This window comes from Gasterosteus aculeatus, chromosome 1 (assembly GCF_964276395.1).
Source record: "Gasterosteus aculeatus chromosome 1, fGasAcu3.hap1.1, whole genome shotgun sequence".
Lineage (NCBI taxonomy): Eukaryota > Metazoa > Chordata > Actinopteri > Perciformes > Gasterosteidae > Gasterosteus > Gasterosteus aculeatus.
The window spans coordinates 3,637,448-3,661,168 of record NC_135688.1 but is presented as its reverse complement, the minus strand read 5'-3'; the positions used below and the strand labels follow the sequence as shown (position 1 = coordinate 3,661,168).

The following is a 23,721-nucleotide window of genomic DNA, read 5'->3' as shown; positions in this document are numbered from 1 at the left end:
CAGCGAGTTTAACTTTCAAAATGAAAGTTGTTTATCACTTTCAATGACAAAGGAAACATTTTAAATTACATTTTTTTCAACAGGTATTGGGTGTTTTAATTATTCCTCGCATTTGTACACGTTATTAAGACAACACCCCTCAGGTGAGGGGACGCAGACGGAACTCAGTGTTATTTTATTTCGTAAACAATAACTGGACGTGTAAATAGTAATTATTATGTCACGTCTGGCTTTGGGGATGCTCGTTTAAAATTGATCTGTGCCCTACCGCTCACGTGACACGTTAAAATAAACGTGTATTACATGTCATTTAACTTACAAGCGACTTACAATAAGTGCATTCAACCACAAGGGTACAAACTCAGAAGGACAAGAAACAAGAAAGTGCAATTTCATCAAATAAGCCAATTTACAATTTGCTATAGATGAGTGACGTTCCAAGTACAATTTAAGTGCTACAATTTGTTAGTCTTTAGTCGAGGTAGAGTCTGAAGAGGTGTGTCTTTAGGTTGCGGCGGAAGATGTGAAGGCTCTCTGCGGTCCTGATGTCTTCAGAGAGCTCGTTCCACCCTTTAGGAGCAAGGACAACAAAGAGTTGAGATCTAGTCGAGTGTTTTGCTCTCAGTGAGGGAGGGACGAGCAGTTTAGCAGATGCAGAGCAGAGAGTGCGGGTCAGGATGTAGAGTTTGACCATGTCCTGGATGTAAGCTGGACCCGATCCATGGGGGCAGCCACCGGTAACCAGTGAAGAGAGTGGAGGAGAATTTCGGAAGGTTAAAGACCAGTCGAGCTGCTGCATTCTGAATGAGCTGCAGAGGTGGAATGGCGGTAGCAGGGAGACCTGCAGGAGAGAGTTGCAGTAGTCCAGGCGTGAGATGACAAGAGCCAAAATCAGTACCTGCGCTGCCTTCTTAGTGAGAAGGGGACGTATTCTCCTGATGTTGTAGAGCGTGTATCTACAGGATCGCGTTGTCGCAGTAATGTTGGGAGTCAGGGAGAGTTGGCTGCCGAGTGTGATGCCGAGGTTCCTAGCGGTCAAAGTGCCAAAGTTGACCGTCAAGTCGTGGGTCAGAGAATCTTTACTCGGAAAGATAAGTACTTCAGTCTTATCGGGGTTGATTTTCAGATGGTGAGTGGACATCCACTGAGAGATGTCAGTCAGACAGGCAGAGATCCGTGCTGCCACCTGGGTGTCCGAGGGGGGGAAGGAGAGAATTAGTTGAGTGTCATCGGCATAGCTGTGGTAGGAGAAGCCATGCGAGCGAATGACAGCTCCGAGAGAGTTTGTGTAGAGCGAGAAGAGGAGAGGACCCAGGACGGAACCGTGAGGAACTCCAGTAGTAGGAGGACAAGGTTCCGACACAGATCCTCTCCAGGTTACCCGGTAGGTGCGGCCGTCGAGGTAGGACGAGAGAAGGGAGAGAGCAGAGCCTGAGACACCAAGTTCCTGAGGGGAGGAAATAAGGATCTGGTGGTTGACTGTGTCAAATGCAGCGGAGAGGTCCAGAAGGATGAGGACGTAGGAGAGAGAGGCAGCTCTAGCAGTGTGGAGTTGCTCTGAGACAGCAAGGAGAGCAGTCTCTGTCGAATGGCCTCCCTTGAAGCCTGGCTGGTGGGAGTCATGGTGGTTGTTACGGTGGAGATAGTTGTGTTCTTCAGATGGGTTGAGGGTGGGTTTCTTCAGAAGTGGGTTAACTCTTGCCTCCTTCAGATAATTGGGAAAACAGATACATAACAGTATTAAAGAGCATAGCCAAGGAATTAAGAACATCTGTGCCTTGTTGATGATTATAATACGGGTAGATGAAATCCAGTGTTCTGATTGGTTGAGAGTGAATCACAAGGGTTACATTATTGAGCGATAATGTACAGTTGCTGTTCACATTGACCCGAGCGTTCTGTATCACTGCGCACTCAAAGTAACAGGTTAGCTTTTGCGCGACCAAAAAAAAAAGCTAGCTCATGTGTGAAAGTGTTTTTTAATAATTTGTTAGGAAAAATATATTTGTGGAGGCTTAAAAATTAGTCAAAAAACGTTAGTTTTAATTGCTCCTGAAATGGGTTATGAGCTTGTGGATCTGCTTGTGGATCTGGTAACTTTAAAATGTTATACACATAGACACCTCGATGGAGACTATAAAGTGTTCATATCAGTGACATTATGCCATATAGAGGAATCTTTCCTCTCTGTGCATGCCGCAGTATCTAATCATTAACTGCTGTCTATTATGCCGCCTCCCCTCAACAAACAGTCCTGAACACAGTCCACAGACACGGCGAGACAAAATTTGATCTCAATTTGTCCTCTTCTTTATTCACTTTCCACATTGTGCAAGTAACCATCACCTGATAGGGACAAATTCATCAGAATGTCTCAGAGAGGCAGTCCTGCATGTGAAGAACTCCGAGAGATTCCAAAAGTCGACGTCTCCCAAGGGAGTTCAGAATCAAGCACAATGCTTCAAATGGTCAGGAGACTATAAGGGAGGAGTAGGCGGCGGTCGGTTCGGGCTCTCCGGACGCTCCCGGTTGACCCAGTGCATGCTGGGAAATGTTCCCATACACCACCTGCAACATTGAAAGTTGCAGAAACGTCCTGAAGGCGAAGCAAACAAGGAGCACTTTTTTTGAAACGGGTTGTTCACCCACCTCCTTCTTCTGGATGGACTCGGGGACGGCTGTGACATGCAAAATAAGAAAAGACAGTAAATACAGCAGTTTTGACAAATGCTACGGTCCCTTTGGTATCACTGTTACAGGCAAAAAGTGAGATACCTTTGTCAGAGCGAGTGCTAGGCTTCTGAGGTACGGGGCATCGAGGTGGGGGCCGTGGAGCCGGCTGCTGTTGCTCTCTGTAAATGGAAAGAGTCCTGGGAAGCGGCTGGGGCTTGACCTCTGAACTCAGACCACGAACCAAACACAGGATGATGGGAAGACAAAGACAAACGCCGGCACAGACCAAAACCCTGTGCAGGGCGCTCCTCGTAGAAGGGACGGCTGGAGGAGGAAATAAGGCAATTTCATCTTTCCAAATAAGTATCGTGTTGTAAAAGAATGGTCGTAAGTATCTAGACGATGTAGCTACCTGCAGTAACGTTAACATACTTCGTGTTTCCTTCCTCCGTGTCACCTCGAGCCCATTTAACGCTGCACCCGTAGGCACCTTGGTCTAAGAGGCCGACACTCAGAAAATTCAAAGTCAGCCGAGTTTGAGTGTCAGAGAGCGACACATTGGTCAGATGATGCCTCGCGGTTAAGTTGTCGGCCATTGAATCCCTCTTCGTCCAGTTTCCCGTCCAGGCGCCCCCACAGTGCTGGACCACACAGGACAGAGACAGACTGTTTCCCGCTGGGACGAAGACGGTCTCGCGTTCTGCCAGAACACCCTGGGTGCATTCTTCTGCCCAGAGATCTGCGGGAAGAAAATGGAAGTATATATGGCTCCTTTATGGTGCAAAAAGAGACTGCCGCTGCTTTGAGGTGCAGAGTTTTGATGATCCATTGAAAATGAAGATAATTATTCACTCATCCAAATGAATAAAAACAACACACAAAAGATGTCTCAATTGTCTAATTTTGGTGCAACTGTTTTCTGATCAGAACCACCAGATAACTAAGAGTGCTAGTTAGTGCTAACCACCACACCACCGTGCCGTCCATAAATGCATCATGATGTTCAGAATTTTGTATCTGAGAATGTGAATGAGACGTGCACTAACCGGGATGAAGAAGGCAGAGGCAGCCGATGGCTCCGAGGAGACGGGAACACGTGTCTGACATCACAAGCCGGTTTTACCTCCTCTGAACAGATCGAGTCGTTGCTTGTTTCCAGAGGCTGTTTCGTCTTAGTATGCATGCGTTGGATGAGAAAACTGCTCGTCCTTGTTTCTCTTTTCCTGCCCAGTGATGTGAGAGTCTTTCCGTTGGGCTGCGGCTCCTGCTTTGTTACAGAGACAAGTGAAGGAAGGGAGTGACGCACGGAACAACTTCCACCTTCCACGCACACACAAACACAGACACAAGCCCACACACAGGCTCATGCAAAAATAGAGGAAATCAATGACCTTATGATTGGCAGTATACCACTTTCATCAGGAAAGAGGCCACGAGGTAAAGCAATTTTGCAAAAGAAAACTGAGCATTATCATAACTAAACCATTTCTTTTGTAAATGCACTTTAAAAAAAGGCTTATCAGAGGGATTGATCGTGTAGAGCCACCCTGATGACGGCACTTCAAGTTAACAAAGTTTTTGCTTTGTGTGTTGGTTTAAATGCAACAGCAGCTGCATGTTAAATCATCAACACGTCATGGCCTCGACAGGACTATTCAAAACAACAGCGAGTTAAACTTTCAAAATGAAAGTTGTTTATCACTTTCAAAGACAAACGAACCATTTTAAATGACCTGTTTTTCAACAGGTTTGGGGTGTTTTCATTATTCCTCGCATTTGTACACGTTATTAAGAGAACACCCCTCAAGTGCTTAATGCAGACGGAACTCAGTGTTATTTTATTTTGTAAACAACCGGACGTGTAATACGTAATTGTTATATCACGTCTGACTTTGGGGATGCTTGTTTAAAATTCCTCTGTGCCCTACCGCTCACGTGACACGTTGGAATGAACGTGTATTAAAGGGCACAACCAAGAAGAACATCTGTGCCTTCTTGATGAATAAAATAAAGCTCATGTATAACAGCACGAAAGTTGTTTTTATGATATAAAGCATCAATTTGATGATAAGATATCATTAGTTCAGTTTCGGCCATAATTCATTAGGAAAAATATATTTGAGGAGGCTTAATAATTAAAAAAACTTTATATTTAATTGCTACTGAAATGGGTCATGGGGTTGGAGCAAGGTGCTTTACATTATGATGAATGTCTTTGACTATGCTGAAAACCAAAAAATGATTCTCGGGATTTAAAATATAAACTGGATGTAAGTGTTCCATGCTTTATGCGAAATTCTGCATTAAAAGTGTACGCTAAATGTCTCCAACCCCCTTGAATCCCGATATTCACTACATTAAATTGTCATCTGTCGCGGTGCAGCATGTCGCTCCGTCGCGTAAACCCCGCCCAGCCGCCACGTCGAAGACACCGCCGGCCCCGCGTGTGCGCCGAGCCGCGCACAAACGAGCGCACCCTGTGATCACACTGGCTGTCCGTCGGTGAACGAGATAAACAAAGAAGCCGGTGACTTTCCAGGAAAACAGACAACGCTCCCCAACCTCCGCGGGAAACATGGAAACCGGTACGTCGAGTGCTTCTTCCTCCCGGTCCGGTGCCCGGAGGCTGAGCTCGCCGCGCCGTTGACAGCGAGCCCGGAGAAAGATGACAGCTGAGCGAGCTAACAGGCTACGTTAGCATTCGTTAGCACGCCCGCCCGCCCGCTAGCGTGGCTTTAGCCGTCGTTTAGCCGCTCGTGTTGGGTTGCTCGCGCGCGGTGTCCGCGGTCGGAGCCGGAGACTCGCACCGTGCACACGCCGGCACCCCGCGGGGGGGTTATTACAGCCGGAGGGGGGGCAGCTCGAGGAGCAGGGCGTGCTAGCTGCGTGTAGCTAGCCATTCGAGGATGGAATCGGAAAAGCCAGAAGCTGTCAATAAAAGTGATTTTTTTTTAACGATAACAATTCCCTCTAAGTTGTTTTTTTTCTTTGGGGGTGATTCTTTATACAGTCGTATAGTTTCTCCCGCATTGCCCCCCCCCCCCCCCCGCTCGCAACATGTCGTGTAACGAGGGTCGGATCGGTTTCGAGCTCAAGTCCCGTAACCTCAGTTCTCGTTTCATCACTCAACTGTTGGTCAAAGGGTTTGTGTTTCTTCACATCGGTATTCGAAAGACGGATTTGTTATCTGACGTTACTTATGAATTGTCCCGGAAGTGTGAATGAAAACAGCTGGGGTTTTTTTTATTAGTGACACAACAGTCCGATTGTTTGATTTTGTCAGCAACTTCCTACCCAGCTTCACCTTTTAATCATACATGCACTTCTAAAAGCCACCGTGATGCATTCAGGCCTCCAGCGGTTGGATTACTCACTCACTCCTGAAGCTTATTGAAATATTCTCACACACACACACACACCTGTAACTCTTGGCTCTGTTACTGATTTGTCTCATCGTGTCCCCTCGCTTCTCTCTCTCTCTGCTCATGACTGTCAGAAACATTCAGCTGTTGCTCCACAAGAAAAACATTGCCATGTTGACACAGGACCCCGTGCAGGCCTGCGCTCCAAATATTCCCCGCCTGAGGCCCGGTTGTGCTTACTCTCTCCGACTGATACGGCCGTGACGTTTAATGGAGTTTGACACCGTGGTAATCTGGGGCGGTTCGCGTCGACGGGGGAATAACAGAGTGCAGCAGAGAGGGGGGGAGAGGGGTCAAACTCCAGGCAGCGTGCATGACTTGGCAATCTCCCTCTCTGTGTTTAATTGCTCTGCACTGTTGTGTGACGGAATTACGGCGAGCACATTAGTGGCCGGTCACCTAGAGGCGCTTCCCGGTGTGTTTGTCTCCCAGGTGGAGCCGGGTGAGGTGGTACCATCGACCTGTGATCCGCCCTTATCGTCCTATAGGGGCGCTACTAGAAAGCATCTGTGATTACCTCCCCATTTAGTCTGGCCTTCATTCTTCATCATCAGCTCTGACCATGATTGTGTTCAATATCCCTAATAGACTATTATCTACATGGATGAGGACGGTGGGGAGAGAGAGTCATGCAGAAGACAGTTGCAATATTCAATAAATGCCGTGCTGTTAGTTTATATGACTATTGATCTAGTGTGTTTCCAGCCATTATTCGGACATCTGAGAAGGTGAGTGCTCATAAATCAGATGTTAGGAAGGAAGTGCGTCCGCCTAAAGTGCACAGATGAGGACAGCAGCAAATTCCTCCTCGTGTCCGGCTGCCACTGTCTTCCTGGTTTGAGTTCTATTTCTGCTCGTCTTCCCGCCCTCATTATTTGTACCTTCTTTTTTTTCCCTTCTGTCTTCATCAGGTCTGAGTCAGGAGAAGGTGTCCTCCTTCCTCAAGAGGCTGCGAGCCGAGCCACGCTACCTGTTGGCCCAGAACGTGTCCACCTGTATCGACCCGTTGGAGGTTTGTCTGCACCGGCAGACTGTCCAGGACACCGTGCACATCTTCCAGCACTCTATCCCCACAGAGGGCAAACCCGTCACCAACCAGAAAAACTCAGGTAGGACCTATTGTCCAATGGCAACAGTCACAAGTGCACCATTTACGAGAGGAGGAAAAGCCTCTGCATGTGGCTTTAGCTGTTCGGTCATCGGACACAGACGTTGGTCAATGAATATATTTCTGCCTTTTAGAATTTAAAAATACTCTTTCACTGCAATTATCCATCACAAAGGATGGAAATGCACGCTCTGTCTTATCGATGTAGTGAATAGTTATTTTGTAGAAGTGTTTGCACTGTACTTTGCGTAAATACTTCATAAATAGTGCAGTTGTTTTCTTGATTGCATTAGCGTCTAAGGGTCCCTCATAAACCCGCTGTGTTCTGGCTGAAGTCTTGTTTTGCTACAAGGATCGCACTGAGACATGAGCATATCTTTAGCAGGCTGCTGCACTATTCAACAAATGATGTGCTGTTAGCTTATGACTATTGATCTGTGGTTTCTACAGGCATTATATCCGTTGTTAGCGCCCACAAAATGACTGCATAGTAGTTATGCAATTACCATGAAGCCATTCAATGGAGTATCTTTCAGGCAAAGCCCTGTGGTTCAGGGAAGGAATCCATTACACGGTTGACCACATAAAGTGTGAGCCGACGATACCTCCGAACAAACTCAGGACACTCGTGACTTATTTCTGCCTTTCTTTGTCTTCTCCACATTCACAGGGAGATGTTGGATCTTCTCGTGCCTCAACGTCATGCGACTTCCCTTTATGAAGAAATTTAACATAGAGGAGTTTGAGTTCAGTCAGTCCTATCTTTTCTTCTGGGACAAGGTAAGATGTGGAGCCACACGTCATTTATCACATTCCTTTTAAGGATTCACTGTAGCACGACTGCAAATTGTCATTGTGATGTCTGGCACTAAGATCAGTTGGAACGGTTTCATATCTTTTGTTCCGCTGGTAAAAACACGACACTGGAAGCTCTCGTTTCTTCTTCCCACAGGTCGAGCGCTGCTACTACTTCCTCCAGGCCTGTCTGGAGACGGCACAGAGGAAGGAGCCGGTGGACGGGCGCCTGGTCCAGTTCCTGCTCTCCAATCCCACCAACGACGGAGGACAGTGGGACATGCTGGTCAACCTCATCGGTTCGTCTCCAGACAGGCGTCATTGAGCCGCTCTCATTGGGCCGGATGACGAGAACGTTTTGTTTTGTTTGTCGTGTCCTTTTCTTCAGAGAAGTACGGCGTGATTCCAAAGAAGTGCTTTCCAGAGTCCCACAGCTCGGAGGCCTCGCGCAGAATGAATGACATCCTCAATCATAAGGTGTGCAGACACCTTTTCCTTTGGCTCCCCCTCCTCCGCCCCCCACCCCCCCCCCCCCCAGCGCTGACGTGTCTGTCTCGCCGTGTGTTACAGCTGAGAGAATACTGCCTCAGACTGAGGAACATGGTGGCCAGCGACGCCACCAAAGCTGAACTGTCCGAGGCCATGGACAGCATGATCGAGGAGGTGAGACTGACGGAAGCACCTGCACGTATCTCACACACAGGAAGTATTCAAAGGCTCGATGAGGAATCGCACAGTGGGCTCGACTGGAGGAGCGTGCAGCTAAATTTTAGTTCCCCGAGTTTCTTTCCGAAACTCTTCTATCATAGCAAGTAGTCGTTATTCTTTTTAGGAAAAGGTACCGATAGTGTTTTTGTTTTTTCACATGCATTTGTACAAAAGAGAGAATAATATTAAATTAACATAACAAAATGATAGCTCAGCAATTTAATCAAACAGCCAACATTGTGACTGTGTTATAGACTGTTATAGTAAATCGCTAGAATCATTTCTAGTGCAACGTCACCCATAACTGTAAGAATTGTATTTACACACGGAAATGAAAAACATGCTTCAGGCAGAAGTCATGGCAGAGCTGCCGTACCGAGTTACAACAGATCCTGCGTTGTTCCAAATGTGCCAGAAGAGGGGGCTGTTCAATCGTTAAATAGCTGACGACAACGGCAACATCCTGCAGCCAGTTGGAAGGGATTGCTAAAAACAAAGCCAGTGTCTCCACGCCTTCAGCCCCGAACCTCTCGGGGACGTATTGCTCCTTTTTAAATGAGTGTGAGCGGCTCCCCGCGGGCTAAACGAACCTCGCCCACTACAAGGTTTGTGCCTGAAGAGATGCATCGAACAGTCATGTAGTAATGCTTCGTCCAGCTATTTACACGTTGTGAGTTTGTAAAAGCTCCATCAGAAGGATATGACAACTGGACATGCGCGCACACACACAGATGTGAGCTGCGTGAGTCGTTTCTGGACTACAGCTACAAAAACAATAAACACCCGCACTCCGCCTCAGATGTCACAGAGTTTAGGAGATAGCGATCTTGTTTATGGAACAGTCAGTCAGAGAGAAGAAGAAAATTCCACTCCTGAGCAAAAACGAAAGGGCAACAAGCTCTGTTGCACCGCAACAAACTTAATGCCAGTTATTGTACGTGTGTGTGTGTGTGTGTGTGTCAGTCAACCTGTGAGCAGCCAGTCAATCAGCCTCCCATTGAGCCGGCAGCACACGGAACAGAGCTCTGGTGATGCAGCCTGTGTTGTCAGCTGTTTTAATGCATTGTGCTGCTGACTAGTCGTTTGTTTAAGCTGTCGCCTGTAACTCACAACGCCTCCTGTGGAAGACCCCCCCCCCCCCCCACACACACACACACGCATACTGTATGTTGTGCAACAGTGAACACTCCTCCCAGTGCACGGCGGGGTGTTTGTGTTTGTTTGTCCACCTGGAAGTGGTTTGTTCTGTGGAACGTGGCTTGGTGACGGAGGAGACGGTGGCGGAGGAAGAACGGCTGACGTAGAGGCGGCCGGGCGGTCTCGTCTGACGTACATTTGCCCAGCGTCACGCTAAAGATTAACACCCACCTCCGTACAAAGAGTTCAATCTAATACCTCAAATTAAATTCCTTTTTTAAATTTTTTTACCTTGAATAGATCTAATAGAAATAAATGTGTTTTTCAGCGTTTCCTTATTTTAAAATGAGCTAAAAGATATTGTGATGAACATTAGGTCACAGTCGACATATCGGGTACATAAATAGATGATTCACTTGCTATGCGACAGGTGTCAACATTCATCTGCAGGAAGCATCACAGTTGCACCAAATGAATGAAATATCACTTATGACACGTTTTAGTTCTGTGATACTAAACATACTGTGTGTTTAAATGGTTGCGCTATTATTTTCAAAAGGAAATAAGAACATATTGGGTTGAATTGTCCTGGTTCTTCAACTTGAGGATTTGCACGTACATCTCTGTAAATCCAAAATCTTTTTTTATCAGACAAAAATAATCTATGCGCAGTGTGTGCGCACTGGTCATATGATGATTAAAGTATGTGAGTCGACGCAACCACGAGAGGTAGAGACTCACACACACCACATATACCATGATCCACCTGGTGGAGATGAAAACAACTGTATTAACTTAGCTAAGAAATAGCCTGTAGCTTTATCTGCTGAACATGCTGTTCAGGTAGTTCCAAAAGTGCACGTGTGTGTACTTGTGTGAAGATGAAATGTCCAAAAGACATCGAATTCACTCGACTCGTGGATGGAAACACTTTTACGGGGTGAAATGAATAAATGGGAATTATTCTGGAATGACCTCATTTTGTATTTACACCGGCTGTAAGCTGGCGTGACGAGTTCTTCTGCTGCCGCGGCCCAACCGCTTACGCGTTAGCTCTGTAAATCAGGGACGACGTCATAAACATCTGGTCGCAAACAGCTCATCATAAACATCTCATCAGGCCGCGCTGATAATTACGGCGGCATCAGGTGGTGGTTTGATTCACAGCACTCCAGGCGCCATTTAGGTCTTCGAACTATGTGTGTGTGTGTGTGTGTATAAATACATAAACAATTTCAAAGGTGTGTGTGCGTGCATTTACGTGGTGGGTTTTCCTTTTCTTGGACCCTTGCGAGTGGCAGAGGCGTGTTTCCTCCACATGCTCTCTTTGTGTGTTTCTGTTGTCGGTCCTACTTTGGCGTGTGTGCAGGTGATGCTGTGCATCCTCCCTACGCGGCGGCTCTGATTGTGCGCTGGTCTTCATCACTTCGGCCCCACGCACACACACGCACACGCACACACACACACGCTTTCCTGACAGGCAACCGGGGTCCGCGGCTCTGCTCCCACTTACTGTACCCAGGGTGCGCTTGATTTTAAATGGGTCTTTTTTGTTTGTTTACAATGCACATTCATCCAAAAAGCTCCTCTAGAAGCCACTTATCACATTTTAAGGAGCGTCCGGCCCGCTTGTCTCAATGAAGAACGCATCCATCACCGGGGCGGCGAGGAGTCAGTCGTTTCCTTTCATGCTGTACCTGCTGTGTATCGCTGGCCCTCCACTCTCACTTACGTAGACAAGTAGGCAACGCACACACGCAGATGGCTTTTCTCACGCCACAATCGCAGCCCCTCCATTGCGTCATGGAATGGGGGAGCAGCGCGTGTGACTGAGCTCTCGGCCCTGAAGGGGGTGATTCTGGAGGAGAGCGATGCTGCCGTCGCTAGGGGCCGTTGTTCGAATGCAACACCGAGCACATGTGTTCCACGTTTACCAAACATGGAAGTCTAATCAAAAGCTCCGCTCATTTTTATCCAAACTGCTTGCATGGTGTCATTTGCTTACACGTACAAGTCCAGCTTCTAGACAGGTTATGCATCAGAGTGGCAGAGACGCACATATTTTACTCATTTGGTCTGAACTGGTTGAGAGCACGCTTCAGACAATTATGTTGTGTTAGAGTTATTTAGACCACACGTAATTTGGCTGCATCTCGTTTCCCGCCAAAATGCGTTTCATTAAATGTGCATTTGATTTCGGATCTAAATCAAATTTAAATGCTAGAAGGTACAAAACACAACGGCCATTTAATTTATTGTCATTGAATTAACACTTAATTTTAGAGACCCATCTGGTGACACTTTTTTTCTTTTTTTTTACAATTAATTCTAGTATTAATTAATTGTGAAACCGTCTCGTCGGCCCGATCACCTTTTTCACATTCCTCTGTGAAACGTGCCTCTGTCAATAAGTGTCTGAGCACCAAGCATCCAGTCCAGGAGAGACGGAACTGTGCCGCCCCGCTTACCCTTTACATCCTGGTGCTTCGGCCTCCTTGGTGCTAATGCTAGCACTAGCTTCGTTAGCCCCGATGCTCATTGACTATAAAGAGCGAGTAACAAGAGGAAGCAGGAACAGCTGGTTCCCGACACCTGTTTGCCGTTTGGTTCTGCGCTGCGAAACACGGGTCAGTTTATGAGCAACGCCGGTTGACGTAATGAAGGACTCCGAGTCTCAGATCATTTGTAGTTTCCGTGTTGAAAATGACGCATTGGCCCATTTGAAAGTTTGATCGGCGTTGTTTGTTACACTGCTGGTGTGTGTGTGTGTCTGTGTGGAATTAAAGTGATTCACAGTTCTCTCAGCCCGTGTGAACACGATGCAATAGGCTCGATATGTGAGGGATTTGCTGTGGCTTTCATTAGGTTTCCCTTTCTTTTCTATCTCTTTTTATCTCACCTTTTCTTCCCCAGTTTCATCCCTCACACAAACAGACCTGCCGTTAAGGCCGCAGGTGTTGTGATATTGATCCCGCTGAGGCCCCGGCTCAGCTCGGTAAATCGTGCATGTGCCAGGGAAAGGCTGGGGGTCTCAGGGACAAGTCAACAAGTGAGGAGGAAGGTTTTAAGGTGTTCTTGGGGGGGAGACTCAAAAGGGGAAGGGGGGGTCAAGGGGGTAACGGCAATGTCGAGGGCATCTGGGCAAACACAGACCAGACAAGGGCACGGACACCGTGGCACGTCGTCTTCCCCACACGGCAGTCTAAACAAAGTAGTTGAATTAGGAGGAAAGGGGGGCAGGGAGGAGGGCAGGGGGGGTACGAGGCGTTGAACAGATGCCTCTGTTGATTCTGTGCATGTGTGTATTTTTCTGTGCGTCTGTACTTTTTGACTTTACGTTTTTCTGTGAAGACGAACGAGATTGTTTGTTTGTGGAAGCCGGGGCCTGAGGTTCTGCGGGTTAGTCTCGTGCGTTGGGGGGGCGGGGGGGGGGGTTGGGGGGGGTCGTGCAGGGGTATTTAATACCTGTTGACTAAGCATTGGAAACTGCTGCCATGGGGCCATTTCTCCAGGCCGAGCCAAAAATAATATAATATATATATATATATATATATATATATAATAATAAAAATATAATTTGTGACACCCACAGTCAGAGTTAAATTCATCCACAGAAACCGAGCAACGTTATCCAGCACCAACGATGCAAAGCGGCTCCTTCGCACGGCGTTGGATACGAAACGCGTCGGCCGGGTTCTCTGAGGAGAGGAGACGAAAGGAGAGGAAACAAGAGGAGATGATAGGAGAGGAGAGGAGAGAGAAAAAAGGCGAAATTCCTGAGATTACTATATCAGAGGTTGGAAGCGCCAGCTTGACAGACGGCCGAGTCCAAACAACCCAATTCAGCCCACAGGAACTCAGTCTGAACCCCAGCGCCACAGGGAGACACACGGGGTGGGAGGAGGGGGGGCGAAACAGGGAGGAGAGAATGTAGGGGGAGTTCAGACATGGGTTGAACCTCACCAACACGTGTTTTAATACAGCGATCGACTGTTAAAGTTAGAAATACTTTACACACAAAATGACCATTTGATGATGAATTAATGACCCGTTTGTGAAAAGCCTCCACGTTTAATTGAAGCATTTTGGGGGGGGGGTTGGGATTGGCTGCAGTTCTGTGTTGACCGCGTGACCCCTGTGCAGGTGTTCCGGGTGGCCAGCGTGTGTCTAGGCAGCCCCCCCGACACCATCTGCTGGGAGTACCGGGACAAGGACAAGAACTTCCATCGCATGGGACCCCTCGCCCCCCAGGACTTCTACCGGGAGCACGTCAAGCCTCTGTACAACATCCAGGACAAAGTATGTGACCCCCCCCCCACACACACAGCGCACGCAGCCTCCCCAAGGCCGAAGTCACCCCCGCTGTTTCTGACCCTCCCTCTCCCGCAGGTCTGCCTCGTGAACGACCCCCGACCCCAGAACCCGTACGGGAAGCTGTACAGCGTGGAGTTCCTCGGGAACATGGTCGCCGGCCGCACCACGCTCTACAACAACCAGCCCATCCAGCTGCTCAAGAAGGCCGCCGCCGACTCCATCAAGGAGGGCGAGGTGTGTGCGTGTGTGTGTGTGTGTGTGTGTGTGTGTGTGAGATCGGATGAGGTTCAAACGGCTGCTCTTTCTCTCTCTCTCTCTCTCCAGGCCGTGTGGTTTGGCTGTGACGTCGGGAAGCATTTTCACGGCAAGCTGGGCATTAATGACATGAACGTGTGAGTGCAATGATTCAGGGGAAAGGTGTTGTTTATTCACTCAGTCGCACGATATGAGCTGCAATATGATTTGCAGGGATTATGAATCTAGTCATCTGCTCATTTGACCCAGATATCAGAAGGAATGCGTCTAGCGTGACTAACGTGGCTTTAGATTCAGAATGACTTAGAATGGCGGGGAATGCAGTTTTTAGGGCAACATTTAGGGCTTATGCCTTGTTGCAACAAGGGAATCCAACAACCCACAACAATCAGATATTCAGTGGGGGTTTTTCTTTTTGCCTCTCGCTCTCCTGAACCTTTCCACCAACCAGGTTCAACCACGAGCTGGTGTTCGGAGTCTCGGTAAAGAACCTCTCTAAAGCGGAGCGACTGATCTACGGAGACTCTCTCATGACCCACGCGATGATCCTCACTGCCGTCACGGACAAGGTACGCTCGCACAAAGTGAAGCCACGCAGGCGTGCAGCACGTCTACGCGCACACGCTCCCCTTCCTCCACACTCACTCACTCACTCGTCTCTCTCTCTCTCTCTCAGGATGGGAAGGAAGGCTTCGAGAAGTGGAGGGTGGAGAACTCCTGGGGCGATGACCGTGGAAACAAAGGCAAGCCGAGAGACGCATTGTCACGCTTCACGTTGCACCTGAGATGAATTTCCAGCGAAGTACGCTTCAACCTGACCGTTGTGCCGAGTCACACGGATCTGGTCCTGAAATGCTGTTCGTGCTTTTGCACCAAAGTCCTCCTTTCTCCACCGTTCTCTCGGGGCCTCGTGCTACATCATCCTCTTCTTGTTAGTGTGCATTGAATTAGGAGCAGGATTAGACTGAGAGGGCTGTATCCCTGCTTTATGAACTTGTAATTGGCTGTGTCCTGTTTCATAGACACACACACACACACACACACACACCGGCCCTTACTGCGTCCTGTGAGCTCAGTGCTCCCCGGTCAGGTTGCATAAACGTTGTCTCAGAATGAGCTAATCCGTGAAGGTTAGAAAGCAGCACAGTGAAATTCCTTTGCAAGATATTTGCTCCTAATGTGCTGATGGCGTCTTGGTGACATTGCGAGCGCTCACCGGGCCGCCTGAGGAGCTACGTGCTGTGTGACCAGGCGGCGACGCAACACTGACAGAAGATTTGCTGTTGCAAAACATTTTTTTTTTTAACCGGTAACTTTTGAACCAACATTTTTTCTTTCAGTGGTCGGCTAATGTTTTTTTTTTAAAAAGCACACATTAAAAATGAATTAAACAAACTCAGTCCGTGCCTGGCTGGCTAGCAGTAAGTCATTTAGACGCACGGGGTGGTGCGGCTGGTTTGGGCCCCTGCCCACAGCAGGTGGTCCACACTTCACCCTCCGTTATTCCCCCGATCCTTTCCTCTGCGTTCCTCATCGTCCTCCGACCCTCCTTCTCTCCTCACCATCTCTGGGCTCCACATTCCACGGCAAATTTTAGGGGAGCATTTCAGGTCGGTCACACATCGTGGGGCAATACACACACACACACACACCAACACACACTCCTCACAATATTTGCTTGAACCCACAAACTAAAGTGACTGTTGGGAAAACATGTGAAAAACCCCTCGGTCAAATCAAATGTATTTCACGTGTATCTTATTCCATAAACAGAGGCTGTCTCTTGAGAACACGAGCCGGAGACGCGTAGTTCACGAGGGGAATCCGGGGGCTGCGGCTGTTTGGCAAAGTCTTCGTCGGGGGGGGACAAAACAGGAACAAGTGGAGGACGGAAAAGGGACATGCGAGGGGAAAGAACTAGTGAATCCGTTTGAAAACAGGAGAGGGGGAAGGCGAGGAAGAAGGACGACTAATCTAATCCGTACCACCGCTGTTCTCCTATAAGATACTTATGACCCGGCTGTCTTTTCAAACAGATTTGTTATTGTTAATTTCCCTTCTTTTGACTAAATTCATCCGAGAGTCGTGTTGTTATAGGACGGGATTGCGGCTCGAATTGGAAAGCAAGGTGGCTCCTCCCCATTTTTTCTAGCTCACAGCACATCCATCTGTTCGGAGACATGACACTCAGCCTATCCCTAAAAACAAATAAGGACACCCGACATTCACAGACACACACACACACAAACACGCCGCGCCATGCCACCCAACACGCGGGTTCCAGGAAGCTCACATCAACAACACACACACACACACACACACACTCGGATACCACAGTGAGAACCAGGCAACGTGCCATCGAAGATTTGCGTACTTGGAAGAACACGCATACACAACAGGCACGCCACCCCCGACGCATTGTTTTGAGCCGCGGCCCGTCCTCGCGGTCGCCCTGGCGTCTGCGATAGGTTCGGCCTCGGCGGTAGGAGGGATGCCCCCATTTGCTCAAACCCTGAACACACAAGGAGGAGGGAAATAAGAGCGGGATAAGTCGCTTATTTGAATTCACTGTAAGCCCTGGAATCCAGTTCTCATCCGGCTTGGACTGGCGTGGACTGAATCTGAGCGGCTGTGGTTCAAAGTCTTTTGTTAACAAAGTCGAGACATCTTTCACTTAAGTTAATCATTTCAGACTGGGGGTACATCCCCCTCTGAAAAAAAAAAAGGCTTCAAGGTATCCCAACATGTCAGCTTGAGTTCAAGGTTGGCTTCATAACCACCCAGATTTGTCCGCGTTGACCTTGTTTGGCTGCACGCACACAAGCACACACACACAGATGCTGAGGGAGACGGAAGCAGACATTGTTTAGTTTTATCAGGGAGGTCGTGCAGAGGTGATAGCAGAAGTGTTTAATGCACGCATGCATTTTTCTGTGTTTTCTTGCTTATAACATACGTTTCACGAACACACACACACATCTCTTTTTTTCTCTTAAGTCCGGCCAAGAGGGGACGGTAACATTTGGGTGTCGGGTGAGGAAGCGTGAACAGGGAGGGTGCTCCACCCGTCTGCCCGATGTAACAGTAGTGCTGTGTGGGCGGGTGGGTGTGTAAAGCAGCAAAAACTATCAAACAAATCAAAATCTTTGCATTTGGAGCCAAGGGGAGACGGAGGGGGACGGAGGGGTCAGCATGTACCTAGAGCCGGAGACGTTCCTTCAATTCTCTACTCAGGAACTTTTACTTGTTTGTCTGTAGTTACTCTCATATGTCTATTTCCAATCATCGTTCCTATTTCAGTCATGAAAAGATTGGAAACCGAGCAGCATGAACTGATTCAACTGACAGTTTTTTCCCCTGTCTTTCTCCCCAGGTTACCTCATCATGACGGACGATTGGTTCTCTGAATACGTTTACGAGGTGGTGGTAGACAAGAAGTACCTCTCAGCTGAGGTCCTGGAAGTGATGCAAAAGGAGCCCGTTGTACTTCCTGCCTGGGATCCCATGGGAGCCCTGGCATAACTACAGAGTTCCAGGTTTTAGCCCCAACCTCTGGTCTATTTGACTCCGCCCTATTCATCGGCTGCTTTTACCTCTCCCAATACTTCCCCCCCCCCACACCTCCTTCCAAAACAGCCTGATCTTCTAGATAACAAATAAAGATTTTGTTTTCTTTTTTACTGGACTGCCTGTGTCTTTTGTCTGCCTTTATTTCGTCCAGACAGTGGAATCGTTTTACCAAGGTGAATCCACTCTTACTCCTGTGTAGTATGTCAGATTGAAGAATGTCTTCAAAAAAAAGTTAAAAGAAGCTAAATGTTTTCAAAAAAAGTTCAAATCAGTTGTGTTAAAAAAAGAGAAAGTCAAACGACAAAGACAAACGACAAAGAAAATATGTTGTCAAATTGAATTGAAAAAAAGTCAAAATTGAAAAATGTCGACAAAAATGTTTTTTAAAAAAATGTGTTGTATGGAAAAATGGAATGGAAGTGAAGAAAGAAAAAAAGTAAATGTTAGCTTAAAAAAAAATGTTAAAGATGAAGAATTTTATGAAAAGAGTTAAAAAATGATTTTAAAAATAGTTTAAAAATCTCATGGGGAAAAAAGTCAAAACGTATTTGGAAAAACTAGTCCAAATATGTTGTCAAAATATTTAATGGAAATAAAAAGTTACAAAAATGTTTTTTAAAAAGTCAAGTTATGTTAGATCAAAAAAACTGTAAAAGCTGAAAAAAAGTCAAAAAATATATTTAAACATGTTTAAAAACAACGTCAAAATATTTTAGGTCGAAAAATTTAGTTTTATAAATGAAACACGGTTTTTACCCCTTGGACACTAGAAAAACAGCAGTGATTTAATGTTCCTGCTATAACACTTTCCAATAACACACTTACCTCCCCAGAACTTCCTCTCTCTCGAAATAACAAAATTTAAACCAGAAAAAAGGCAGAATATTTTCATATCTCCAAACACTTCCTGCAGAGGCCTTTGTAATCATTTCTCAGTGACGTTTACACTCTTCCCGCTCTAAAACACTTCTGTCAATGTACGGACGACCTTTGACCTCCCAGCAGTTGGTCCGTCGGTTACAGTTCCCCCTGAGCAGCGTTGTTATCAAGTGAGAGCATTCAGCCGCACAGGCTTACGGTAGAAGGGAGAGATTGGGAGATGACAGCTTTTATTGTATGTATAAATCAGTAGAATCCAGAGGGGAGGTGATTTTATTGCCATTTAAATCACTCATCTTTCCCATCATGTACTGCGTGTCAGAGACACCACGGCAGAATGAGGACGATCCTAAAATCATGCAATACATTCCACCCTTAATACTCCCACGTCCTTGGTATTTTTCATCTTGGTTTCTCAACTTTTGGTGCTTTCCTGTTTTTGCATTGTGTTTGCTTTGCCTTTATCAGCAGCTTGTGTTTATTTTTTGTATATACTCGTACCACATCCATCCTGTGGACATACAATGATTAGAGCCTCTCTTCTCAGCATTCCCTGATATTTCTTCCCTAGAAATACTCCCTCGGAGGAATGTTTTTTTCTTTTTTTAAATCTGGGTTTGATTTAGAGGAGAGTTCACTGTATATCTTAGCTGTCAAATCCTGTCTTTCGTAACAGGAAGTGGGAAATAGTTTGTCGTTATAGTGTTTCACCTTTGTGGAATTGAAGTAAGCTGACGGATATTAATCACTTGCCGTGGGAAAACTGCACGGTCAGATATACTTAGAACTTTTCTTATAAGTGTGTGAAGAGCGTGTGTGAATTATGCAAAAATAACATAAAACAGCCTTAAAGAAAAATATCTCCTGTTATTATTATTCACCTCAGAAACCTGAGAGGAATTCATGTAGATGTATTGTGGGCTTCAAGGTCAAACTTTGTGGAAGAGGAATTGTTTTCTGTTGATACAGAATATGTATTTCCATGTTGAGTAATTCCTTGTGACACTCTGGGTGAGACATTTATTTCCAATGTGTGTATTTGCAATCCAGCTGTCAGTTAGTGGTGTAATACAAATAATAGTACTAAATTGAACTTTTGACTCAACTTACTAAAACGCTGCGTATGTGTTAAATACATGCAATATAACTAATTATATATGTATAAAGAATGGGATACATTTTTATGAAAAAGTCACATTAAATGACAACATTACTGACGAAGATTTAAGAATTACAGTATTTACAGCCCGACCGCAACAAATGCGCAGTAACGAGTGCGCAGTAACGGGTGCGCTCATTGGTTCATCCGCACAGTCATGAGACGACGTCACGGCAGATTCTTCAGTTAACGTTAACGATATTATTTCCTAACGTAGGAAGACTTCAACATGAAACTCCACTGAAGTTAAATCATGGTTTGTTTGATTTGATGATTTTCTTCCAGCGGAATTGCTAAAAGGTTAACTCATGGATTAACTTTGCTAACGTTAGCTAACGTAATTTAAACTACCTTAAGTTTATGATAACATTAGCCAAACGGTTTAGGAAAAATACTGCTGTTGTGTTCATGTTCCTTTTCTATTTGTTTTATACAACTTTAAAAAAATATCCCGGCAAAGTTTTATTCATTTCAATAATTCAATGCTTCCCTACAGTAATACTTATACTAATACTAATACACAACAGTGCAACATGCTGGGTTTACATTTAATTTACGGTCAATTTGAAGAGAGCTCTTCCGCCTGCCGGTGTTTCACAATAAAAGCTTTTGACGGAAGGCTGGATGCAGACATTTATTGTGAAAGTGACAAAGAAAATAACTGTCAACTTAACCAGTCGACGTGTATTAGTATTACTAAACCTGAAATGTCTAAACACTGTATTTTTGTATATTTTTTTGCAGTAGAGATTGTTGACCGGGAAGTGACAGTTTCAGAGGTAATCGTGCATCTTATTCCTGCAGTTTATCGTGGATATGTTTTCAGCTATGGGACGCAGAACAAAGGTGAGTTGTGAACTTCTGAACCCATCATCACACGTTTTACAAGCAGTATAAATGAGTGTTGTGATAGTTTGTGTTTGACCCCCCCCCCCCCCCAGTCCATCCGCGCTGGACTGTCCATCACTCACCTGGTGTCATTATTCCCCCTTTTCAGTTGTGTGTTTGTTCGCGCTCGCCTGTGTGCCTGGATTTGTGCGAGGTTAGGATTAACCTCGGCTCATGCTGATTGGAATGACGTCCAACACTGGCTCACTCACAGGCTGGAAGCCGCGTGTGTGTTTCGGGTCAGACAGAAAGAAGGAGGACACGGTGATTACAATTTACTGTCAACATGACGCCGACTGCGTCGCCTTTAATCTCTCACCTCACGTACACAAACGCACCCAATGAAGGTTTAGCAGACCGACTGCTCCGCTGTACCTGGCGCGGTGCCTTTTGGCCCGGCTGTAAATGGTTTACACAGGCGGCCCGGTGCTCGTGTAATCTCTCTCTCACACTTGCGCGCACACTTCACAATGTAAATAATCCACTTTGACAGTTTTTTAGAAACTTTTAGTAAAATAAATTATGCAGCATTCACCTCTTATTCCTCTTGTAAATATGCATCAAGGAGTCTTGGATTAGGGGCTGGAATCCTTTCCTAAAGCTCATTGCATGTGTGTGTGGTTGCGTCTTAAGCCAGGCGGAGCGGAGCAGGGCCTGCTGTAAGCCCAGGCATGTGTGATTTGGTTTAGAACGCGTCGATAGGCGTCGTGCTGGACACCGGATGACCGGTTAACGGGCGCTTATTACTTGTATCACACCGGTTAACGGACGCTTCCAAGCTGAAAAAATACAACGGTAAGACCAAGTTTTGCTACACGTTGTTTTATTGCCAGCGGGTTCATTGTTCCAATCAGTTCTCGGGTTTGAATATGTAGTCGTAGGTATTTTTGTAAGGCGTGTATTAGGTGAGTGTCAGCCGGGGAGGGGTGAGAGGTGTTGTTGTTCGTGTGTGATTTTACTTTTTTCTTTTCAAAGATTCAAGATTCAAAGATTTCAATTGTCAGTTACACACGCCCTGTGTATTGAAATTTGTGTGCTTGCCTTTCCTGAAAGCCGAGCAATTTTAAAATTAAAATAAAAATACAACACTTACATAAATTTACATGAAATAAAAATAAAAAACTAAAATTTTTGTTGTTCGGCCTCGTCCGTGTTCTTTCCATAACCTCTAGTCTTTCAGTGTCCAACTGATTGTAATATATTTCCTATTGTAGAAACAAATTAGAACCCTTCCCAGATTTTGGTATGGCTTATTAGGGATAATTTTATTAAATTATTAGTGTTTCATTTGGATTGTTTGTATAGATACGCACAGATAAGCCAAATGTTTTTATAACCAGTTAACTAAATGTGAATGTGACTAAATCTGTTGTTGTATTGAATGAATAGTAAAGCAAAAAAGTTATATAATTCTCCACTTGAATGTTGTGGAGGGGTTTTATGTATAAAGTATAGGAAGCTTTCTGTGGTACCATCCATCCATCCAGCCTGGTCTTTCTGCCCAGCCATTGTTGTGTAAGAGTGTGTGGTTGTAACTTATCTGGAAAGGGTTTGAAAGACTTATGATGGTATGAAAGCTCTGGAGAAACAGGTCAGACTGTTCACTTTAGCTCACAAAATGTGGGCACAGGGCCATTCCGCTTTCAAGAAACCCCCAAATAATAAACAAGCCATAACTCACAGATCAGGCCTGCGACCCCGTCCAAAATCCAAATGAAAATCTGGCCTCCTCTTAGATCGTTGGGGAATATTTCGGCTAATAATGCAGCTGAAGGTGAAAGTTGTCGACCACTACAACAGCCCCGAGGCGAACAGGGTCCCCCCCCCACACCTGCACGGGTCACGATATCGAGAAGAGCAACAACGTCTGAAGCTGCTAAACCACAGTAACACCCAGGTTACATAAACGAGCGCTCCACCCGTGTGGTGATGCGCCTTTGAGCCCCTTTTATTGGCGGCGGCGGCCACATGGCGTCGTTGATGAGGATGAGGAGTGGCTATTTTTAGCGCGTTTCAGAGTCGTGGGCCGCGGGGGCCGACGGGCCGGCAGAAGCAGCGTGGCCCTCAGCTGATAGTATTCACGTGCGCGGAGCTGTCCTTCAGGGGCACTTTGACGTGCATGTCGGGACAGCGCGTTTCTTCTGATCTGCCCCCCCCTCCCTCATGGTAAAGCCCAAAGTGTTATTTCTTTTAAAGTGCTACAAGTTCCACAGACGTCTACTTGAGCACGTTTGTGCAGATGTGGCAGCAGCATAAAGCGACCCCCGCCCCCGCCCCCCCACACATGTTTCGGCGGTGTTTATTTTTCAATTAGCCGGGCTTAAGTTGGCATGAGGTCAACTGGGCACGAGAAGCCGTAGCAGTAAACAGTAAAAACCTGTGGTCTTAATTGTTTGGTAAGGTTGGTCTCTTTTGTCTGTGTGTGTCTGTGTGTGTGTGTGTGTGTTTAGGGGGGGGGGTTGAGCATTGCACGTCACTGTACGACTGTGAAAAGTCCGTTTCCGTCTGTAGAAGCGATGAATCTTATCAGTCATGTTTTGATGGGTTTATCTTTCCTCAGGAAGGTAACTTATCTACCAGGAATGTTGAGCGAGAGGTTTGTTGAACCAAAGCTCAGTTAAAGGATTTATTACTACTGACTGCCGGAGCCTTATTTGTAAAATATATGAATCCTTTCACCAGATCCTTTGGTTTGCTGTTACATAACGACTGTCCAACGCAGTAAAGACTGTATTTATTTTAATACATCTTGTGATTTGTCTGCGGAGATGATGCAGAGCTAAAGACAGATTCGTCTTTGCCTACATGTTGAA

At 46.3% G+C, this 23,721-nt stretch overlaps 2 protein-coding genes across 3 annotated transcripts; one reads left to right on the top strand and one right to left on the bottom strand.

The window, feature by feature from the left end:
* Positions 1–70: 70 nt before the first annotated feature.
* On the bottom strand, positions 71–4,020 carry LOC120823025 (uncharacterized). Of its 2 annotated transcripts, XR_005712773.2 has the most exons (6): positions 3,720–4,020; positions 3,086–3,412; positions 2,776–2,997; positions 2,650–2,678; positions 2,347–2,568; positions 71–1,705 (listed from the first exon to the last, which is right to left on the bottom strand). XR_005712773.2 is itself a non-coding variant. In XM_078107973.1 (5 exons), exons 1-5 carry the CDS (start codon positions 3,778–3,780, stop codon positions 2,470–2,472), a joined length of 738 nt encoding a protein of 245 aa, XP_077964099.1. In that variant the 5' UTR covers positions 3,781–4,020; the 3' UTR covers positions 2,288–2,469. The 2 variants fall into 2 exon arrangements, 1 of the variants encoding a protein (XP_077964099.1); XM_078107973.1 differs by lacking the exon at positions 71–1,705 and having other exon boundaries at positions 2,288–2,568.
* A 1,031-nt stretch (positions 4,021–5,051) lies between these two features.
* blmh (bleomycin hydrolase) lies at positions 5,052–18,097 on the top strand. The gene is made up of 12 exons (XM_040183074.2): positions 5,052–5,258; positions 7,007–7,204; positions 7,874–7,983; positions 8,156–8,297; positions 8,387–8,475; positions 8,569–8,661; positions 13,987–14,142; positions 14,233–14,391; positions 14,482–14,549; positions 14,864–14,981; positions 15,089–15,155; positions 17,786–18,097. Exons 1-12 carry the CDS (start codon positions 5,249–5,251, stop codon positions 17,932–17,934), a joined length of 1,359 nt encoding a protein of 452 aa, XP_040039008.1. The 5' UTR covers positions 5,052–5,248; the 3' UTR covers positions 17,935–18,097.
* The last annotated feature ends 5,624 nt before the right edge of the window (positions 18,098–23,721 follow it).

Bases quoted from the DNA above. Each gene is read 5' to 3' on its own strand.
- LOC120823025 (XM_078107973.1), bottom strand. From the start codon at position 3,780: ATGTCAGACACGTGTTCCCGTCTCCTCGGAGCCATCGGCTGCCTCTGC. The intron at 2,998-3,085 runs GTAGCTACATCG...TTCCTCCTCCAG, and splicing joins GTATGTTAACGTTACTGCAG to CCGTCCCTTCTACGAGGAGC. The intron at 2,679-2,775 runs GTATCTCACTTT...TGCATGTCACAG, and splicing joins TAGCACTCGCTCTGACAAAG to CCGTCCCCGAGTCCATCCAG.
- blmh (XM_040183074.2), top strand. The intron at 7,984-8,155 runs GTAAGATGTGGA...TTCTTCCCACAG, and splicing joins ATCTTTTCTTCTGGGACAAG to GTCGAGCGCTGCTACTACTT. The intron at 8,662-13,986 runs GTGAGACTGACG...ACCCCTGTGCAG, and splicing joins TGGACAGCATGATCGAGGAG to GTGTTCCGGGTGGCCAGCGT.